Here is a 14431-nt window from a genome sequence, read left to right as displayed (position 1 = left end):
ACTTTCTTGAATAGACGTCTTGTTTGTGTTTGCACCGCATGCACTGCTGTATACTTCGCCTTGCATGGGTACGCGCCGACTTAGTGCGCGATTATTTTCCTTGTATGTGCCAGTGCAAGAAAGCATGAATATGAACCTTCGAGTTAAGGGGCTGATATACTCCAGCGTAACGTCGACGCGCACGCACGCTCTGCACAGCGAGCGCTACGCTAACAAACGCGCAGCACATTAAGGCTCGTTCACACCGGCGACTAGCACCGGTCGCGCGACCGTTTGCGACTGGCGACCAAAAAGCGACTGAAAGCGACCGATGTTCACACCGGCAGAGGCTGCGTGCGAGCGACCGGAAGTCGCAAACCCAGAGAGTCACGTCCGGATCTCGTTATCAGCGAGAACTTTGGAGACCGCCGCCAGTCAGCTGATCGCCGCCAACTGAGCGCGCCGGGTTTATTGTTTTCATTGGGCGTCATGGACTACGATTCCAGTGAAGAAGAAGAGATCGTCACTGTGCTGATGTGCTCAGCCATCGTGTCAGCGCTGGCAGAGCGGAAGCCTTCAAAGAAGAAGAGGCGGTGGTGGGTGCGACCGTCCCTTCGCTCGCGAGAGGTTGCTGGCCACGCAAGCCGCCTGCTTCCCGACCTGCGCTCGCACGACGAAGAATATTTCCGAGAGTAAGTTTCTCGTTGTTTTGCGTCCCTGTAAGCTAGTGCGTAATCCATTATCTCTTTTTTTGATGATGTTTAGCTTCCTGCGAATGCCGCCAAGAACTTTTGACACATTGCTAGAGCTGCTGCGTCCCGCCATCTCGAAGCAAGACACTAACTACCGGCCTGCAATTTCGGCGCACGATCGCCTGGCCATGACCATTAGGTAAGAGCTTGTGGTCTGAAGAATAATATGCTGCGACTTGTGGATGCGCTTCGCTTGTAAGCAAGTTTGCTTGAGTGGAATGAGGTGTTAGTGCATGTTTGACGTAGGTGACCTCGGTGGTGCAGTCGTTACGGTGGTCAGCTGTTGACCCGAAGGTCGCGGATTCGATCCCGGCAGCAGCGATCGCACTTAGGTGGAGGCCAAATGCTAGAGGGACATGTTAGCGCGTTGTCAGCGCACGTACAGGGGCTCCAAAAGTTAAACGGAGCACGCGAGATGTAGTCAAGCTACGCAAAAGTGAATGCCAGCGCGCTCCATCAGAGAAGTGGTTCATTATTTTGTATACGGAAATGATGGCACTATCGTCTGGCACATTTCCGCATAAAAATGAAGAACCGCTTCTCTGATGGAGCGTGCTGACATTCACTTTTGCATAGCTTGACCACAGCTCGCGTGTTCCGTTTAACTTTTGGAGCACCTTGTACGCTCAAGAATCCCAGGTGGTCTAAATTTTCGAAACCCTCCATTTTGGCTTTCCGCATAATCAGTACGTGATTTCCGCGCGTAAAGCGCCAGAAAATGTTATCATGCGCTACACAAAGGCATGATGTTCGTCCTTTTAGTGTGGACCTAGAGAAAGTGTGCACATACCAGTTGTGAACCTTTCAGTTCCCATTTTCTGTTTTCCTGACGTGCAGATACTATGTAACGCGCAATTGCCTATTATAACAGGAATCATTTGAAGCAGATAGTTACTACAATGAAGGTAGCGTGTGCAAGGATGCAGGCATTAAATTCACGACAAATCACTTTCCTGCTTGAGGCACTCAAAGAATACCTATGCCAGAAATATTTTTCAAAATGGGGGCGGGAGGGCGTTCAACCACCCACCCTTTATGTATGTGTGTGCGTGTGTGTCTGCGCGTGCTTGCACATGTACACATGAGAAATTTAAAAAAAACATGGGGAGAGTTTAACCCCCCCCTTGCTACATCAATGCTTGTGTTCTGTTAAATTGGCAGTGACGCAACGTATTGTAGGCAGCAGTGCACCGTGTAAGAGTTATTTTAAACAATAGTCTACAGCGATGTGTGTCGCAAGAAATAGATTCACCTTGCAGCTACAACTTTTCAGAAATGCATCCCTTGCACATTGCTACGAGCATGTGTTGGAAGCCCTTTTTGAACTTGACTAGGAATGTGAGCGCATACGCTGATCCCTGAAGAGTCTGATATATGCTTATGATTCCACAAAATGTGTATAACTGAAGCACGCATGTATTTATACGTGATATAAGTGAAGCACTTGTTTCATAGTAGTACACACAGGAATATTCACTGCATATGCAGCTGCTTGCAGAACGCGCAAGCAGTGCGCTGAGAAAGCAGTAAATGTTAAGTGACCAGTCACATGTAAAGTGAAATAATTTGTGAAGGTACCTGACTTAATAAAGAATGCTATCTCGGAAAGGATTGCCATCATAAGGGCTGAGCAGTGCACCTAACACATGCCAATTTCAGTGTATTGATTTCCTTAATGCTGTATCTTATTGCCTTGACAGGTTTCTGGCCACAGGCGAGACGCAGAGGGACGTGGCCTTTAACTTTCTTGCAGGAAGGTCCACAGTCAGCTCTATAGTGGCGGAGGTTACTCAGGCCCTTTGGCTTGTACTCGAGCCACTGTACCTCCAGCACCCTTCAACGGCAGATGAGTGGATGAAGGTATGCCATGCTTGTTTTTCCAGCAGGCTTGTAGCAGCCAAACAAGACACATTGCTTGCTTGTACTGCTTTGTGTGGCGTAATTAAAATGTAGTTAGGACATTACCAAATAGGCACAGGCTTCACGACACTACCTTCAGGCACTGCGTAATAGATTGGTCCTTAAAGACATGAAACGGCTATTTGAGCAATTTGTGTGCGCATTCATCAGACAAGTTCTCAAGTGTTCATAGTGAAGGCTGTCCACAGACAATAGCAGCTTTACTGGAAAACTTGATCCAACACTACTTAAAGGTAACCCAGTCATCAGAGGAGTGTGTGACGTGAGATTTGCTCTTAACGTTTTCCACATTTTTTCACATAGCTGATGTGTGAAATAAGATTAGAATGAATGTGTATGCATGTAAAAATGCATTGCAAGCCCCATCAGCCTAGGTTAACTGAACTACGCCGTGGCAAAACACTGGAAACACTGCTTCACTGAAATGATAAAATGTATGTCAACTCAACTGGGAATGATGCAATTCCGTTTTGCGCCTCCTAACCCTGGCCCTCTCAACACACTGGAACACATGAGGATGGTCGCTATTCCAGATTAATAACACCCGTGGTTTTATGTTCATTCGCACTGAATAAGTTATATGTTTTGAAATAAATATTCCATTTCAGTAGCAATTGCAGGCTGCCTGTCAGAGTTCATTATGAACTGTCATGCAACCTCTTCGGCGTAGTATGAGTGTCGTAATCTCTGTCATAATTACAATGTTCATATTGACGTTGAAGTCCCCTGAAGGTATTAGTCGAGAGAGACTCACTTTTGGCTACAAATGCAAGAGCACAGTATGTATGCATGTCGGGGAGTGGTTTTAGTATTTGAGGCAACCGAATGTAAATTTTAAAGCATTCGCCACTTTATATAGAGCATTTGATTTCCTCTATTGCTGCAGATATCACAGGGGTTTCACGAGAGGTGGAATGTCCCTCACTGCCTTGGAGCGATTGACGGAAAGCACGTGACCATAGAGTGCCCTGCTAACTCCGGGTCCGTGGACTTCAATTACAAACGGTCCTTCAGCAAGTCGCTGCTTGCTGTGTGTGATGCCCAATACAGGTGATTCTGGGTTTTCACTTTGCAATGTGTGCTTGGATCAACATTTTAAGCTATCGCAGTTAGTTTGCAATTTATGTTTGCATTTTCATTAATTTAGAGACTCTCACAAAGTGGCAAGTGATATGCAACAAAGTGTGTGACGTGTATAACTTGCCATGGCCATGTGTACACGAGTGTACACAGCACAGCACAAGGGTACACAGCAATCCACCCTTCAGAAGGACGGACTGCTAGGCGATTTGGTAACTCACTGGAGATCGATGGTGCGCAAAAGAAGAATAGTGTTTTTGTTCTCTTGCACACCACTCAACTAATAATGAGTGATTATTGTATGCAATGATGGTTCGTTCCCAAAATACATTCTTCGTAGAAACAGCTGGTTTCAGTGCACTGAGTATTCGTGGCCTTTGGTTACATACTTGATTCAAAGTCTTAGTGAAACACTATTTTTCACCCAGGTTCATATACGTGGAAGTTGGGCACCCTGGAAGCGAGAGTGATGGCGGGATTTTCTCTCGCTCCACTCTTCAAAAGAAAGTTTTGCTGGGGGCACTGGGCTTGCCGCCAATGAGTCCTGTTGGCAACGAGGGTCCTCTCCCATATTTCTTCGTTGGTGATGAGGCCTTCCCGCTGAAGGAGTACATGATGCGGCCCTACCCAAGACGGAGTAAGTTAAGAGTGTAGGAATGAAATGCTTAGATCTTTTCAGTTTATGTAAAGGAGCTGTGCAGGAAATATGCTACTGTAATCCCTGCCGTTGTGGCTTGCGACGCAGCATAGGTGGCTGAAGATCTCAATATCTGTGTTCGCTCTTTTGTAAAAGGCAGCATAAGCTGTCAGGCTTACAGCAGTGCTTATACACATATTAATTGCAATAGAATGTTCAGCTGCTGCTTATGGACAATAAGGATGATGGTCGTTATAAGTGAATGGAATTTTATAACTACGAACATGCACAAAGGAGGAGGGTTGAGGATGCCACACTGGAAAACAAAGCTTATTACAAGCACTCTAGTCTGCACTCGGAAAGGAAAATGAAACAGATGCACACAGACATAATATATTTTGGCATAGAGAATGCCTTTGTCTTTTGAAACGTGCATTTCTCTGATGAATAGGGGTGCAGCCGAAATTTTGCGTTTGTGCGGGGGTAACTTGCTGGCCCTTTCCCCAAACGTGTTTGTTTCTGTTCATATAAATCTACATACACAAATTATGAATAATTTCGAAGAATTTAACTACCACCAACTCTAACCCTCAGGCTACAGGTTCAGAAGAGCCAGGGTAGGGGCCAGTTGGTTGTACATAGTGTAAGCATTTTGTGCGCTAGAAGGAAATGAAGTCAACGTAGAGAGTTGCCCCATGTTGTTCTCTCTGCGTCGATTTTGTTTCCTTGTAGCCCGCAAAAAGTTCGCACTAGAGCTTCAGCTGATTAACGTTACAAGTACTCCATGCCATACATACACAAACATCCTCATTATGGCAGAAAGGTATGCCAGAAATTTCGAAAGCCCAACACACATTTTCTATGGAACATCATCAAAAAGGAAGCAGGTTGCAGTGTACTGTAGGTCACACATGCCCTTTCAGAGTTAGTTTGCAATTAACAGAGACACGCAATGAGCAGTAAGATGGAAGGCATACCTTTTTATAGAAAGAAATCCTATATGCCTAATTGACTTGTTTAGGAATTCTTAGCAGTAAATGTCATTGGACGCATGCTGCCAAGTAGTAAAGTGAAAAGAAACTACAATGGGCTTGCACTGTGCTTTTACCCACATACACATATTCTGTTGCCATCTCATGTTAACCTTACAATGAAATTGTGACACTTGAGCTGTCTGCAGAAATGTAGAAACTGCAATTTGTGGGGAAAAAATGTCGGGACACTCCTCTCCTGATTGGATACCTTGGTGTTGTGCAAAAATGTCACATGCATAGGTGCAAATACAACACATTAGTGGTCAGCCTTCAGTACTTACTCGTGAGACGTTGTCAGAACAGTAACAAGAAAAATGTTTCAATAGCCAATAATACATCAGAGGCCTGGAAAACTTCATATTTACATATTCATATTTACAAACTTCATATTTACATGCGGAAAAACCGGCAAAGCTCAATACAGTGAGAAAGAAGGAAGGCACATTGAAACACACACTGGCGGCAGCGTGTGCTTGAATGTGCCTTCTTCTCTCGTCATTTTGAGTTTCGCTGATTTTTCTCTATCTAAATAGCTAATGAGATTTATCGAGGTCTTTCAAAGTGCCCTAGAGTAACGCCTATGATGGCAAGTTAGCTTTACTTGATCAAACTTGAGACAGTGCATGGCTGACCGCATTTTTCATTTGTAATTAATAGTGATAGCTCTACTTGAAAGAAGACTTGTGCAGGTTGTTTTTGTTACAGTGCTCAGTGTTGTCCTTTTCAGCACTCCATGACGACGACAGCAAGGCCCACGAGCGCCGCGTCTTCAATTACAGAATGACCAGGGCACGCCGCGTCATTGAGAATACCTTTGGTATCCTGGCACAAAGGTGGAGGATGCTGCGACGACCCATTAAGGCGAAAGAAGGCAACATAAAGGCATACATTGGAGCGTGCATAGTGTTGCACAACTTTCTTCTTAAAGAGTCCGCAGCATCCTCTGCCGCCTATTGCCCGCCTGGTTCCACAGGCAGCGAGGACTGGGAAGGCCGCCTTTCACCTGGAAGTTGGAGGGACGAGGAAGCAGTCGGTGGAGCGCTCTTGCCACCGAGACCTACTGGCTGCAATGCTGCGAGGTACGCTTTGATTCTATGTACTGACTGATGCCATGCAGTGGCACGCATACCTCTGCCTTTAGAATTGACACATGTGTGATATGAATATGTTTCATTTGGTGTTATCATATGGGACATGGCACTATCTCTGAAACCGTGCTCCGACAGTAGGTTTTGTGTACAAGCTCAAGGTCAACACACGTGAAAAAGTGCAGCTCTGCATTGACGTTTTTCAAACGCACTTTTTAAAAGAAAACATGTTCAACAATGAAAACTTCGTGTATGACAACTTGTCCGTGTTGCTGACAAACTAGTGAATTCTTACTACTTCAAATTTTAAGTTTCAGTAGTTGATAGTTTATTACAACTACCAGACTAGAAAGCCAAGGAAAGCGTAGGGGATGTCGTTAGCAATTGCAATGTAAATGTGAGGAAAGTACAGTGGTGAAAAATAACTTGCCTCTGGCAGGGTGAACCTACGACGTTCCAATGTCGCATCCTATGTTCTACCAACTGAGCTACAGTGGCAGTTACCCACCAGCATACTTTAAAGGACATTTATGGGCACAGGTTTGGTCCCTGCCAGCGGCAAGTTATGCTTACGTCTACTTTGCTTGCTTCACATTTACATCGTAATTACTACAACAACATCCTGTATACTTTCCTTAGCTTTCTTGTGTGTCAGATCTAATTAGTGCTGTGTCTAACAAAGAAAAACGAGCCCTTAAGATTCCCCTGCTATCCTTTTTTAGATGAAAGTGTGTTACCAAAGAAACAATGGGAGAACGTAGACCACAACTTCGTTCTGAAATAGCATGCACAGCCATGCGCCATGTTCCCCCCCATTTGGGGGCGCAGGTATCACCGCACTACCACCCCACCGACTGCGGATACAAAAATGAAAATGTAGCAATGACGTGCTTCCCACAACATCCTGCCTGTGGGCCCCAGCTTCCGGGGGGTAAAAATAGGAAGCAAACAACTCTTGGAATGCAACATCAGTGGTCCTCGACCACTATTAGCAGCAAAAACAGCCTTGGCCATAACCTTGTATTTTTAATGATGACACAGGTACGACTGAGTGAAGGTGTGGGGCAGACTTGTCGTCCCCCTGAGATGATTAGTGGGAGAAGGCGCCTCCCTTGCCCCCCACTTGTGCATGCCTATGGTTGCATGTCAGTGTAATGAATGTCTGCATTACTATTAAATGTATGCACTGAAGGAATTTAGTGAAATGTACACACAATGGCTAAAGAAAATGATTTCGTTGTAATCTACACTCCTTGTAACGTTTGGATGTGTAACAAAGCAATTCCTTGTTTGCATGGAGTTTCTCATGTCATTGCTGAACACACATCCTTTTTGCAATCCTTCTTTCTCGCCCAATATGTGGGGTACCAAAGTGGACGTATTGTAGTGAAGGCATTTCATTTCTTCTCCATTCTATCCGTTGCTGAGCAGTGAACATCTAGTAAAATGAGAAACACATGTATAGGGTAACAGTGCTCTGAAAAGTGTACAACAGTGGCTTTGTTTGAAAGGGAACAGCTGCCGAGCTTTGACATAAATAGAAGTTGACATTTCGAAAGTTGTGCTAATCAGCAAAAATGCATTCCACCACAAACTGTGAAGATACCGTAGAAAACGCACAAGAAAGGTAACGCTCATTATTACATCAAAAGCTAGGCAGACTTTGGCAGTATAGTGTCATGGTTACGGCACTAAACTCCAACTATATGTTGGGTTTGGAAGGTTAGCGTGCTTCTCTTGCAGTGTGTGTCCTCCATCATGATCCTGCTGCATTAAATGAGGGCATTATGCCTTGCAGGTATGCGAAGCAAGTGCGAGACAAACTGGCGCACCACTTCGTCACAGACGGTCAAGTTCCCTGGCAAGACAAAGTGGTGAACAGCGCTTGAAGTATACAAGTTCAAGGTGTGTTGTAAATGCATTTTATTGCTTATAGAACTTCTCGTACATGGCCTCTTTTTGAGCAAACCACATAACAACAAGAGAAAAGTCACACCAGCGCAACAACAGATTAATCTTGCAACAAAAACTATTCATCTACAAATATATGCATAAAACACATACATGATTCATTTTAAAATACACACATGTGACTTATTGCATCTTTATCTCTTCAGTTATCACAGAAATTGCCTTAAAGTAGGGATTAAACGTGCAAGCACAGGACAAAGAAAGCACGAGGGCAAGCCACCTTTCTTCTCCTCGTCCCATGTTTGAGCTGTCAATGCCTTCTTGGGGGCATGTGTGAACTAGGCCGTCTTTTGCCACTTGTTCAGATGAATTCCGTCAAACGTCACAGCGTCATCATATGCAAATGCATATAGTTTGAAGAGAATCCCTCAAATCTACTTGACGCATATAAAATCGATTGTGAACCTTGGTTTGGAACAAACCTTGTAACTTAGATTTCTTATGATGACATCATGATGGCTAACAGGTCAATTAAATGTAGTGGAGACAAAGTGGACAGCAAAAGAACAATTATGCCACCCATGTGCAACATGCATGGATGTTATTGTGATATATCCTAATGACATTATGGTGCTTGCAAGGAATGTGTCCAAGTGACATTTACAAAATCATACCACCACCAGGAGTGCACTCCAACTCGATGGCATTTAAAAACAATGCTGCTCACAATGCTAGATATGGTTGCACAATGCTAGATATGCAAACAATGCTAGATATGGTTACACTAACTGGCCTATGAACATTCATAATGAACGTTTCTTTTTGTAACCTAAAAGTTGCCTTCGCAATGAGCAGTAGACAAGCTTGTCTTAAAATTCTAAGAACGTGGGCACAAATCTTCAAAAGAACTCTTCTCTTAGTAACATGCATGCCACTTTCCTACTTATAAACATGTCAAGTGCACTTACTGCACCTCCACTTTATAGTCAGCTGATTCCCACACGTACGAACATTCTTGCACTTGACTCATGAGTATGTATCACACTGTAATTACAGGTAAAAGTTTCACTAACAGCCCCAAACTTTATGCAAGTTTCGCAACACTAAAAAGAAAAACCACCATTGTTTTTTTTTATGTTCATCTTGACGCACTGGTACACCAGAAAAATTCTCTCACACGTCCGAAGCTTTCACAAATTAACGCAATACAAAGTGGCAAAAATGGTGCCTTCCACATTACACAAATTACTTCACTGTTTATAGGGTATTGCGATAGTCGTCATCATTGTCCACTGCAGGGCAAAGGCCTCTCCCAGTGATCTGCAATTTACCCTGAATTGAGTGAGCTCATTACATTTAATGCTTGCAAATATGTCAGCTTGATTACCCCCATAAACTATTCTGCACTCCTCTTTATTGTTTCCTACACTTTGGTATACATTCTGTCGCTCTCACTAACCATCGGAGATCTTTTGTGTGCATTGCTACTATTAGCAGTGTCACCACCTTCCACGTTCTTAGTTTACGTACATTTCATCTACGAAATTATGGATGACATATACAACCTTTGACTTAGAAATCACTACTCTCATCTGCAAATACAGTAGACTCTTATTAAACGAAACCTGAAGGGACCAGGAAAATGTGATCCGTTTAACAGGAGTTTTGTCCACTGAGAAATGCACGGGGGTGCAGAATTCGATTGTAATACCAATCGGTCAAAAGACAGTTGTTCATTTAAGCAGCGATTTGTTTATGATATTTCCGTTTAATGAGAATCTACTGTGTAAGCATATGTTTCAGATTATTAATGATAATTGTGCTTACAAGTGTTGTTGCATTTTTTTTATTCAAGTACCCTAAGGCCTAAGCAGGTATTACATAGGGGAGTTACAATGAATCGTTTTCAGTTACAGAGCACACATTCGAACAGGTAAGACCAGAACACAATAACAAAAAAGAAAATGTAATACATGTATGCAAACTGGTAGCTCAGCAACAGAGCACATATTTAGTCGGAACAAGAAGTAATACGAATAATACAAATGTATATATACCCATACGCATATACATACATACATCTCCATATGCACATACAATTTCATAATAGTACAATCGTGCTCCAGCTAATACGGCGCGAATAAATGAAAGCAAAGCACCACAAAAAAGAAAAAAGTAAAAAAAAGAAAAGCAAGAAGAAAAACTCTTCGGAACTAATTGTTAACATACATGTAAACTTTACTGTGTACAACGAATGGATGCACAGACGCATAATTCATTTACATGGAAATAACCTTTGAGCTTCGTTCAGAAATCTTCTAGAGCGTCTCTCATAATCATATCATGGTTTTGGACGTTAAACCCCAGATATTATTATTAAGAAATCTTCTAGAGAGGAAGCGATGTCTGTAGGTAACTTAAGAGGGGGGATTTACTTAAAAAGTTCGTGCGTGCAAAAAAGTTTGTACGTGTCATACTTGTGTTAAACGTAACAAGAAAACGGGAGTAGTGGATTGAATTTCAAGCAAAACTACAGCTTCCCCTGTACACGAAATAAAGTAGGTGTTATATGAGCCCTTCAAGTTTCTACATTGCTTCAACGCAAACTGACTTCTGCCTCGTACAGCATCACTTCAACTGCATGCATGATGTCTTGCGCAACCTGCACTGGTAGCTCTCTGAGGCGGGCATCGGTACGTAGTGCAAAAAAACCTATACTATCTTTTTTGATGACACCCCTGTTCTCCCTGATGTGTTCTAGGTGCTCCATGCACGCCTGTGCAACAGCCTCCTGGCTTGTGCTCTCTCCTGCAGTGCTGTACAGGAAGTGTGATCTGTGATTCATTCGTATGAATGCTGCAGTTGCACTATTACTTGATAAAGCATTGTGTTTTGTAGCATGTGTTGGGTTGTAAGAAAAATTTCTGCAAGTTCATCCTCAAGTACTTATGGAATATCTCACCGAGCACCCTCACAGCCCCTCTGCCGCCTTGACGTTCGTGACCTGCAGTGAATTATACATACTGCTGAAATGTGCAGAAACGGAGCCTTTTCAGAGGAATTTTAATTGGGATCTCGCGCCAGGAGAACGTAAAACACATTGCTTACACACCGCTTCAAGGGTGGCTGTTCTGCTGAGGTGGTTGCCGTGACGTCACTGCAACAGAAACCACTTTTACAATACAACTTACGCAGCATTACAATTGCATGGAGCAGAATCTGTTGCAGAAACAACAGGCATATTTTCCAAATATACAAGCACATCAAGGAAGTTACAAAATGTGTTAATCAGACGTAATAGGATGACTTGAAATGGGCTGTGTTTGTGAATAATTAGTAGAATTCACAGATTTCTTTACTCATTGCTGCAGGGGTCCACAACGGTCTCCTCAGTCGTGTCCTCGGAGGTTTCGGGGTCCACTGCATGACTTGGCCCTGGCGCTGAACTGCAGTGATGACAACTCTTTTCCATGTATTTGACAACGCTAGTGGTACATGCACTGTTAGCATTCTTTGCATCAGGTGTGTGTTACGTGCAGCTGCAAACACGAGTGCACTCAAGGGGTTATTACCATTACACCAAGTCTTTGCATTACTTCTTTTCATAACATGACTGTATGAATGATGTGCAGAAGCACAAGTTCGATGTTTTTATTATGTTGGTCATCATACACTATGTATGGACTTAAATGTGAACATCTGCAACAGAGATCTCACTGGCTGCATGCATCAAATTTATGCAGTCATTCTGAAATGGCTGTATAAACGTTGGGTCTGATCAAAAACTGTGTGTGGTGTCAGTTACGCTTCTTGAATACATGCTGCGTGTCTTAGTGAGCATCATTTCACTGGTACAGATGCATTAATGCTTAAGATTATTTGCCTCGCTTGTAATGCAACCAACTCTGGGCCTGCACTGGTTTATAACTGGACACTTGTTAAGAACACAACGACGTGCATGTGTTTCCTATGTGTGCAGAAAATGCATGGTTCACTTGAGAAAACGCGTGTTGGGGCTAGTTGCTAATGCATATTTTTTCTTTTTCAAAAATATCTAGCGTTGACCAATAACCAGATTCACACAAACGCAGCACCTGTCCCGTCATGTCTTCCTGTGTACTTCTGTGCAATGTTTAGCGCTGGATTTCTTTTTGAAAATGCAGTGGCTGGGGCGAGCTAACGGATTGCAAAACACCTTTAAACCATGCTTATGTTTGTGATAATTTTACACTATAAAACCACCACAAAATGGAAAGTCACACTTAGAAGTCCAAGGCCATGCGTGCTTAACTGCCAGGACAGGTGCATGCTCATTGTGCCATAAATTTTTGTACATGCTCACCTCTCGTTACCTTCATCTGCAGTGATGTGTCTGCTGCAAGAAAAGATGCACTGCGTAAGTCTCTCAGTGCTTGTGCATACATTTTCGAATACTTTTTACTGTTTTGCTTCAATGTAAGTGCACTTATGCTGCATTCTTTGTAATGTATATGTGCAATGCCTTGCTATGAACGGCCTCATGGACACATTGAAGGTAAACCTGCCATCTCCCCTCCAGCTTTTTAGATTTTGCACTAAGCTTTCCCTCATTGGGTTACTGAGACCTATGGCAAGCACAGAAATACATGCAGTGCGCTCTTCAGCAGTCGCACGCGTAAGCCCTATTTTGTGAAGTTGTCCACCTGCCACTTGTACGTTGTGCTATGTTTTTGCGTTATTTTCATGCATTGTGTATTTTGCGTTATTTTCATGCATTGTGTTGCGGAAATTGAAACATGCAATCCTCTGTTCAATGAAGGGTGAGCTTTGTTCATTACCTTTGGTCAGTCTCACTCATGTTGCACAGTACCCTGAAAGAATGATGCACAGAGTTAACACTTTGCTGCTGTACCCCCAATTGTTCTGCATCAAAATACTATGTTGTCGCCACATTCATGATCACATGCATGTCCACTGTGAATGAGTTCTTGCGACCAGTGTATTTATGTGCATTTATATGTGTGTGTGTATTTGTGTATTCATTCCAGTCACATGAAAAGGTACATTTAGCCTTACAGTACTTGATTGTCAAGAAACATTGAAACTTACACCACAGGCTCAGACTCAACTTCGGTGAGTTCGAGCATGGCTTCAAAATGGGGCCATTTTATGGTAGGAATGTCGGCTGCTCCGGCTCCGCTTCGCTGTTTGTCACGTACCTCCTGCTGTTTTCTTTTAAAGATGTCTCGCAGATTCTTGAACCGTTTCTCAACGAGAATGCCTGAAAATAAAGCACGTGCTACAATGATGCCTTGTGCACACTCTCTCACTGTTGGAATTTTCGACAGTATCACTGCAGAGTTATGAACTATTTTTTGACCAGAACATTTAAGAGATGTGGCTTCAGTTGCAGCACCCTGGAAATCTGAATATTGGGCATGCAAATCAACCACATGCCATCTCAACTAATAGTAATGGTTGGCGTTTAACATCCCAAAACCACGACATGATTGAGAGACGCCGCAGTGGAAAGCTCCATAAATTTCACCCACCTAGGGTTCTTTACCGTGCACCTAAATCTACATACCATCACGGCTGACGCAATGAAGTACACTGAGAGCTACGTGATGTACAGTGTTCTTGGTGTTAAGGGTGTCTGCCAGGCTGTTCTAACGGAGAGGCTGTTTATGCTGTCGGCAACTAGTGTTCTGTCGTAAAAAAACTCATCTTCATGAACCGGCATGTAATCCATTCATTATCTTCACAGTGAAGCTGTTTAAGCAATCACTAACTTGTTCTCCATTGTGCAAAACTCCTCAGGTGGGTATGTGTCGCAGGTACTGCGCAAGCCCCACTACCGTGTACAGCAGGAGCGAGTGTGTGTCGTCAAACAAAAAAGAACGTGTAAAAAAGAGGAAAAGAAAGAAAAAATGTAAAGAGAGAGAGAGAGAGAGCAAGATGAGAAATTTTGAGAGAAACAAAGGGAACACAAACATGAAAAGATAGAAACACATAGATACAGACACGAGAAATTGATTTTAAAAAGCACAG

The 14431-nt window shown here is 43.2% G+C and overlaps 1 protein-coding gene across 2 annotated transcripts; it reads left to right on the top strand.

The window, feature by feature from the left end:
• The first annotated feature begins 330 nt into the window (after positions 1-330).
• LOC119378363 (uncharacterized) lies at positions 331-11974 on the top strand. Of its 2 annotated transcripts, none has more exons than XM_049411753.1 (8): positions 331-671; positions 745-870; positions 2432-2591; positions 3538-3632; positions 4160-4368; positions 6130-6481; positions 8289-8395; positions 11773-11974. In XM_049411753.1, the coding sequence occupies exons 1-7, from the start codon at positions 469-471 to the stop codon at positions 8377-8379; spliced, it is 1236 nt and encodes a 411-aa protein (XP_049267710.1). In that variant the 5' UTR covers positions 331-468; the 3' UTR covers positions 8380-8395; positions 11773-11974. The 2 variants fall into 2 exon arrangements, with proteins under 2 accessions (XP_049267710.1, XP_037503455.2); XM_037647527.2 differs by having other exon boundaries at positions 334-671; positions 3538-3701; positions 11773-11971.
• Positions 11975-14431: the final 2457 nt, after the last annotated feature.

The sequence above is a fragment of the Rhipicephalus sanguineus genome, unplaced genomic scaffold (assembly GCF_013339695.2).
Source record: "Rhipicephalus sanguineus isolate Rsan-2018 unplaced genomic scaffold, BIME_Rsan_1.4 Seq802, whole genome shotgun sequence".
Classification (NCBI taxonomy): domain Eukaryota; kingdom Metazoa; phylum Arthropoda; class Arachnida; order Ixodida; family Ixodidae; genus Rhipicephalus; species Rhipicephalus sanguineus.
The sequence above is the reverse complement of the archived record's forward strand: the minus strand, read 5'-3'. Positions and strand labels throughout refer to the sequence as shown.